Source organism: Eumetopias jubatus, unplaced genomic scaffold, assembly GCF_037043125.1.
Source record: "Eumetopias jubatus isolate StellerSeaLion01/CBP00866 unplaced genomic scaffold, mEumJub1_p1.0 scaffold_12, whole genome shotgun sequence".
In the NCBI taxonomy this organism is placed as follows: domain Eukaryota; kingdom Metazoa; phylum Chordata; class Mammalia; order Carnivora; family Otariidae; genus Eumetopias; species Eumetopias jubatus.
The window spans coordinates 63816607-63824647 of NW_028274818.1; the positions used below are offsets into that span (position 1 = coordinate 63816607).

General features: G+C 52.9%; 1 protein-coding gene across 1 annotated transcript; it reads right to left on the reverse strand.

The window, feature by feature from the left end:
• Positions 1 to 2520: 2520 nt before the first annotated feature.
• On the reverse strand, positions 2521 to 2871 carry CUNH1orf202 (chromosome unknown C1orf202 homolog). The gene has a single exon (XM_088029039.1). The coding sequence runs from the start codon at positions 2866 to 2868 to the stop codon at positions 2521 to 2523; it is 348 nt and encodes a 115-aa protein (XP_087885165.1). The 5' UTR covers positions 2869 to 2871.
• Between the last annotated feature and the right edge of the window lie 5170 nt (positions 2872 to 8041).

An 8041-nucleotide genomic window follows, 5' to 3' on the forward strand; every position in this document is an offset into this window, starting at 1 on the left:
ACTCTCTTTTCCAAGAAGAACCCCAAGCATGGTGGGTCATCCCCCTTAGACCCCAGTCCCACCACGAGCTGCCCTCTTTGTTGGCAGCCACCGCCCAGAGCTCAGAGTGTGGGACTGCTCAGGAGGCTGATGTCCTTCTCCAGGGACTCAGGGAGGGGTCGGGGGTTGCACCAGAAAACCACCCAGAACGGCTGACTAATGAAAAACTGCATTTCTTGTTATTGGCTTCCTGCTCGGAAGGGGATGGATATAAGAGGAGGAATGAGTCACATGCTGGTTGGACTCCAGCCCCCGAAGAGCAGAAGTACAAATAGTCGCCATGAAGTACTGTCAGGTTCCTGAGCAGTGGGGGTGGGGTGTCTAATGGGGTGTCCACCGGCAGTTACCCCCTCGCAACTCCCTGAGGGAGCTTGTGCACCCAAAGGCCACTGTTCCTGCTGAATCTGGTCTTTGACAGGAGATACCTACCCACAGCCCAGCAAATCTAGTAAAAGCTACCCTTGTCTTGGCCTGGGAGGGATCCATGATAGCCCACGGCCAGGAGGCGCCAATCGCAGGCAGGCAGCATTACCAAAAACATGTGGCTTTCGGTGGATACCTAGGAGCCCAACTAGGAAGACAGACGATGGCCGCCCATTAAACCACCATAGTGATTCTCTAACTGAAACACTGATGTTGCGCTGCGTGCTGGTCCACAGAGCCGACGTGTGTGTGAGTAGAGATGAGCGCCCCCGGACCCCGGCACAGGCTAGACCAATTTCCTTCACCTCCTGAGGAGGAAGTATTGTGGAGGCAGTGGACGGTCACTCAAAACAAAAAGGCACGGCCACATCCAAATTAGGGGTCAGACAGAATTCACTTTGCATTAGTTTGGCTCTTGCTTTTCTGAAAGAAACCCAGGAAACATGACGTAGTTGGAATCGCTCGCATATTATGCAACAGCACCACCATTCCATTGTCTGAGGATTCAGTGATTTGGTATATTCTTCTAGGGGTTTCTCCTTTTTTATTTTTATTTATTTATTTTTTAAGATTTTATTTATTTGAGAGAGTGAGCGAGAGAGAGAGCACGAACAGGGGGTGGAGGGAGTAGCTCGGTGCTCTGCACTGAGCACGGAGCCTGACGCGGGGCTCCAGCCCAGGACCCCGGGATCATGACCTGAGCCAAAGGCAGACGCTTAACCTACTGAGCTACCCAGGCGCCCGAGCTTCTCCTTTTTTAGTCTCTCACCTTGAACCTCTCCAAGCAAGGAAGATTTCATTGGGTTGCTTCCCACAGAACAGCTTTTAATTCAGGCATCTTGGGATCCCCTGTCTAATCAGCTAGAGACAAGCCAGCGGGACTAGTGTCCCTGTAGGCAGGGAGGCTGTCTATGCAGCTTAATGGCTTTCCTGGTGAAAACGCATCCCCCATCACAGCAGTCAGGGCAATGGCAGGAATGAAGAGCTTAGTAGATCAAAATGCACCTAACCTCAATTACAGAGTCCTGTCCCCAGCTTTCTGGCCCATGCCTGGTTTTCTCTACCTTTCTCAGGCCTGCCCACCGATTTCTCACTGCAGTACACTGGACAGGGCTGGTGGTCCTCACACTCCCTTCCCCAGAGACTGACTTTCTAGGTCAAGGGCACCTGGAGACCCCGGGAGGGATCAGGAGTCCCTGGCCGGCCGGCCACTTCAGCATCAAGCGCAGAGCTTCCAGGCCCATTGCGGGGTGTTCCTGGCTTGCTAGTTGAAAGGGCAGTTTGGGCGTGGGGGTGGGGGTGGGCCGCAGGTATGGACAGTGGTCTGGGAATAGCCCCCAGGAGAGGCAAGCCTAACAGTTAATAAGTACCCTGACCGCGTTTGCTCTTTTCAGAAAGTGCTCCGAGCACTTTAGCTTCTAGTATTTTACTATCATCCTCACAAGCCTGTGGAGAGTATCATTAGCTGGCTTTTAATGATGAGGCACAGGCAGAAATTAAAGACCCACCCAGGAGTCCCCCGGATTCCTCGCCCCGTGCTCTTTTATCTCCAACGCTGGTTTTCAAATTCCCTGCATGCAAACCCCAAATCCTGGTTGGTTTATGGGAGCTCACAAATGCCTGTAGACTGATGGCCACTGCCGCTCTCACTCCGTCCCTCCGCCCCCGGGGAGCCGCGGGGTGGGGGGTAGGTGCGGGGCCCCGGAGGAGCTGGGGGAGGGGTGCTGGGAGGGTGCAGGGCCCCAGGGGGTGCGAGGCCTACAGAGGGGACGAGGCTCCAGTGGGGTACGGGGCCCCTGCCTGCCCCTCCCTGGCTTCCCACCGCCTCGGGGCCTGAGACCCTGCAGCCGGGAGACAGCGGAAGGATGGAGCCCTTTCGGTCCCTGAAAACCCGCGCGGGGGACGCCCGGCGCTTAGCCCCAAAGAGCCCGCGCGCGGTCTTTCGTTCACAGGGCATCGGGTTTATTTTCCTTTCTAGCCTTTGTCCAACAAAACCAAACCGATGCTCTGGGCGCCCGGGGGCGGCTGGGGCCCCGGGTCCCGGCGGCCGCCCGCGGCCTAGTCGCCACTCGACGCGCGCTCCATCACCAGCAGCGGGATCTCCTCGAGCCTCTCGGGCCGCTCCCCGCGCCGCAGGTAGCGCCGCCTCCACGCCGCCAGCCGCTGCAGCAGCCTCTGCAGGCGCGGGTGGGCCCACAGGCCGCGCTCCGGGGCAGCCCTGCCCCGCGCGTGCTTGGCCTTCCTCCTGCGCCAGCCGCGGGCCGCGCCCCGCCGGAACAGCTGCCGCCAGCACCAGCGGCCCGCGCCGCCGTCGCCCGCGTCCCCGCGCTTCAGGCGCGCCGTGCCCTCCGGCAGCCCGTGCTGCGCGCCGCCGCGCCGAGGGCCGCCGGGCCGCGCGTCCGCCATGCCTGCCGGCCCCTTCCCGCCGCTCGGACGCGGCCTCCGCACACACACGGGCCCCCTCTCGGCGAAGGGGTCCTCTCCGCGGCCTCCCGGGGGTCGCCGCGGCCTGCGCTCGGGCTCCGGTCGCCGGGGAAACCCGAACGCTGACCCCACAATGCCCCCCGCACGGCCGAGCGCGCGGCCCACCCTGGGCACCCGGGGACACGCCGGTGGCCCACATGAGCCCTCGGGCCGCGAAGGGGGTCAGTCGGCCCGAGTGTCTGTTGGGTGATCCCCGGACTGGCCTTGGACAGGCGGGAAGGGATCTAGGACGTTCCCCGGGATCCATCCGGCCCCCCTTGACTCCCACATTGAGCATGTGCACGACTCCCCGCCCCCCCCCCACCACCACCACCGCATCCCAGCTTGGATGTCAGCCCCAGGTCTGTGTTGCCCCGGAGGCTGGTCATTTGGGGGGACTGGTCTTAGGGGTTCTGTAATTTTCCGCTAGAGTTTCCAGAAAGACCTCAAAACCTGATCTTCATCTGACCTCTTCCTTGTGGGATGATGACTGATGTTTTTTCCAGTATTTTTTTCTGATTGCAAACATAAGATTTTTTGTGGAAAAATCGAAAAACACAAATACAACAAAGAAAACATCTTTTGGGGCGCCTGGCTGGCTCAGTCGGTTGGGTGTCTGCCTTTGGCTAGGGTCGTGATCCCAGGCTTTCCGCTTAGCAGGGCGTCTGCCTCTCCCTCTCCAGCTGCCCCTGCTTGTGCTCTCTCTATCTCAAATAAATAAATAAAATCTTAAAAAAAAAAGAAAGCATCTTTTTCCTGCTTTATATAATTTTTTGCACTTGTCAATTTCTCAAATTCAAGTAAGGACATGTTAAAATAACAATAGCTAGCTCATCTTGTGCTTATTATGTACTAAGCACTCCACCTAACATTCTGTATATTTTTCTCATTTTGTTTTGGGGCTTTTTTTGTTTGTTTGGCTGTTTTTGTTTTTTGTTTGTTGTTTTTGGTAGCCCACCCACAAGTGAGCAAGCTCTGGAATAAGTCCGCCTGAGTTTGAATTCTGGATCCAACATTTACCAGCTTTAACTTTGGGCAAGTTACTTAACCTCTCAGTGCCTCACCTTGCGCATCTGTAAAATTGAGGTAATAGCAATCCTACCTCTGGGAGGGTGTTATGTGAATTAAATGAGATAATATATATAAAGCATTTAGTACACACTGGGCACATAGTAAGCGCACACGAGTAAATTATTATTATGCAAACCTAATGACAACTCAAGTGAAATGTTTCCTAAGTGCATATTCCCATTGTGCTGAGAAAAGTAAAGCCTAAAGAGGTAAAAATCCTTGATCTGGGATAACATAGCTTTTAAGTTAAGGAAAATGACTTGAACCCCAGGTTCTTTGAGCCCCAGGATATGAAGTGACCATACTGCTGTTGAGCATTCACCTACTCACCTTAGCAGTTCTGTGTCCCTTCTTCTAGTACACCCATCGTCCCAAATGTCCACAGCCAATGGGTAAGGGTCAGCATTTAATGTTTGTGTAGACTCTGGGTGCACAAAACAGGAGGAAACCGCCCCCCCCGCCCAGCTGTCCAGTCCTTCTTTCTAGCAACTTTATAAGTTCACAGTCATCTGGGCAGAAGCCTTTTGGTCTCCATGTTCCCTGAGCATATCGGTTATAACAGTGGCCTTCGTTTGCTCCCTCCCCTCTGAGTGACTGCATAGAGCCACCCCCACCAGCCATTCCCCTTTCAGAACGACTTTGTTTTATTTGCTCCTTCCCGGGTTTTCCATGGTTACCTCCTCCTTTTATTCCTTCTAGGTGAGCTTCCTGCCTCCCGAGCCAGAAACTCAAGCCCAAGGTCAATCCTGACTGACAGATTTGGTTAAAGAAACAAGCCCCAAGTCAGACTGATCATTTACATGGACAGTGAAAGGAAGCTCCCTGCAGACAGCCCGCACTCAGGGCAACCCTGAAAGGAAAGGGACCTGGGGACTTGAACAGCAGTGGTGGGACACCCTGTTGCTGAGGCTGCTGCAGCTAGTGTCCAGTGAGCATCTGTGCCCTGTCGGGGCGGGGGGGAGGCAAGGGCAGACAGCCTCATGCATCATCAGAAGCTGAGAGGTGATGTGGAACTGTCTAGGAACAGCCTCCCGGGCAGCTAGGAGGCAAGGGAGATGTGCTCTGGCAGCTCCTCACAAGCCCCCCATGCCCTCCTGTATTGGGACAATTACCAAGGGTTCTGTCAAGACTGAGATGCAGCTGTCATTCAAACCTGGCTCATGTGGCCTATGTGGATGCGTACAGGGTCCCCGGGGCACCATGACAGAGCCGTTCACCTGCACAGACCAATTCACGTGCTTCCTGAATCTTTTTCTGGCCGTTATGGACTAAACTGTGTCCCCTGAAACATCCTATCTTGAAGTACTAACCCCTAGAAGCTCAGAATGTGAAGATGGGCCCCAAGGAGGTAATTTAGTTAAAACGAGGTCCGAAGGGTGACCCTAATCCAATATGACTGGTGTCCTTATAAGAAGAACAGGACACCGACGTGGAAGGAAGACCGTGTGAAGACACAGGGCAAGGTGGCCGATCTACAAGCCAAGGAAAAAGGTCTCAGAAGAAACCAAACTTGCCAAAGCTTTGATCTTGGACTCTCGGACTGCGGAATTGTGAGAAAATAAATTTCTGGTGGCTAAGCCACACAGTGTGGTGTTTTATTACCACATAATGGTAATAAATGTGGTATTATTACCACATTTATTGTGGTAATGTGGTAATTTTACCACTTCTCCCTCTCCAGCCCTAGAGGGGTTGGAGAGGCCTCTCTGATGGCCCTAGTGAACAAAATCCCTGGCTCACCGGCTTTGCCTACCATTTTATTTTGCCGTAAACCCCTCCATTCTCACAACACCAGGAGGCACTTCCTTGGCACCCCAGTGCTCAGGCTCCCTCTAGGGATGCTCTCTGTACAACTCTGACCAGGCCACCAGGGAAGATCTGGGCAGCCTCAGGCAGAGCCTCAGGCCTGGCTTAGAGATTGGAGTTTTCCAACACCTGTCACCATCCACAGCTGCTTGGACTAGCCCTGGGGGACTCTGGGTCTAGGGTTGCCAGATGAAATACTTGTCACCCAGCTGAATCTGAATTTCAGATAAAGAACAACTCTTGATTATAAGTATATCCCAAATATTGCATAGGCCTACTTATACTATAAATTATTTAACTGGCCATTTGTATCTTTATTCGCTACCCCACCAGCGTCCTGGGGAGGGTCAAGGGCACACCTCATAAAGGCTCTCTGGGGCCAGTTCTCCTCCAGGTCTCTCAGGAGATCTTAAAAACTGGCCAGAGGCTGGACCATTGTCCACGTTCCCCAACCCCAAGCAGGAGCAGCTTCTCATGCCGGCTTGTCCTAACCCAGGTACCCAGAACAGCACCAGAGACCCAGGGTCCCCAACATTAAGAAGAGCTCACGTTATAAAATAATGGGGTGTGGGAACCTCCTTTCCTCCCGCTAGGATTTGAAGGAAGTGACAGAAGATTTGGTACCCCCAAATCCAGAAAAGAGGGATAGCACAATTAAGAGCATAAGGTTTGGGTCATACAAACTTGACAGAATTAGCAAAATGGCCTTGAGTATGTTATGGACCCGTCTCTCTGCCTCACGTCCCATTGGGGCATAGGAATACTACTCCTACCTGTCGTCACTGTGACAAGCAACGAGACAGGCATGTAGGGCCTTAGCACCCGACGCAAAGCCACTGCTCCATAAATGTAACACTGCTATCCTGAAATCGTCTCCATTTTGGCCAGTTTGCCCTTCCTGCCCCAAACGCTCCCCAGCACATACGGTTCTCCGGACATGAGTCCCAGCAGTGCCTTTGTTTCTGAAGCCCCAGAGCTAATGACAAGCTCTGCGAGCTCAAACTCCTGGAAACTTTCCCAGGAAAATGTGGGATGCAGAGACGCAAGATAGGAGAAAACAGATGGCTTTGGTTTTTCTGAAGGATGGACAGTGAAAGGTCAGGTAGCTCTGTAGGAGCGAGGGCAGTGCCAAGAGAACCCAGCCCATGAGACCTCTTCCTCACGTCTACAGCCAGCTCCCCCGCCTCACACACCTGCGGACTATGCAGCTAGGAACAGGTGGAGCAGAGCCAGCCAAGCCCTAGTGTTGGAAGAATAAGGAGGCACTCAGTTCCATCAAGGCTGAGCCAGTGACATCATCCCTATATATGAAAGGTGACATGTTTGTAAGCAGACACATGAAGTGGGAGAGTGAGATCACCCAGGGCAGCACCTGCCATTACCTAGATAACTGGGCCAGAAGGGGAGTGTGGAATTTTTTTTGAAGATTTTATTTATTTATTTGAGAGAGAGAGGGAGAGAGAGCGCAAGCGCATGAGCGGGCAGTGCGGGGAGCCCAACGCAGAGCTCGACCCCAGGACCCTGAGATCATGACCTGAGCCCAAGGCAGCTGCTTAACCGACTGAGCCACCCAGGCGCCCCTGGAGTGTGGAATTTGAACAAAACAGAACGGATTTTGCCTCTTCTCTTTATGGATATGGCCTTCATTCTAGTATACCGACTTGACAAGGTGACTGTTTTGCAATTGTCCTTTACTATAAGAACCAAATGTTTTCCCCAGATATTTTGAGATAAAATTTGATGAAATAAATGCATCCTAGGAAAAGCCTGGCTCCCATATCAGGAAAGCAAAGTCTGTGTCCAAGGACATTGGATAATTACACCCTTGAATGTTTGTATGCTATTACAGTAACCATAAGGGAACTAGATTCTCTCCCCTTTACTGTGTGTGGGTAGATCCTATCCTCAGTGTGTTAAGGCTACTGAAATGTTAGTGCAACCTTGAAGTCACACAAGGCCTCCCCTTAGTAGACCCCCAAAACCATGGCCTGTGGAAATTCATAACATCCCCCCCAAGATTTCTACAAATTCTTTGTCTCCAATTCCTCTCTCTGTATATGTACACATCTCTCTCTTTCACAAAACCCCTTACCACTTGAAGCAGGAACATTCTGAAATTCGTAGACTTTCATGGAAATCTCAGAGAGTGAGATGGATAAGGGGCTCACAATGTAAAAATACAAATGACTTCCCTAAAGACAGTAAGCGTCCTGCAGCTCAGGGTGTCCACCTCTGTGGA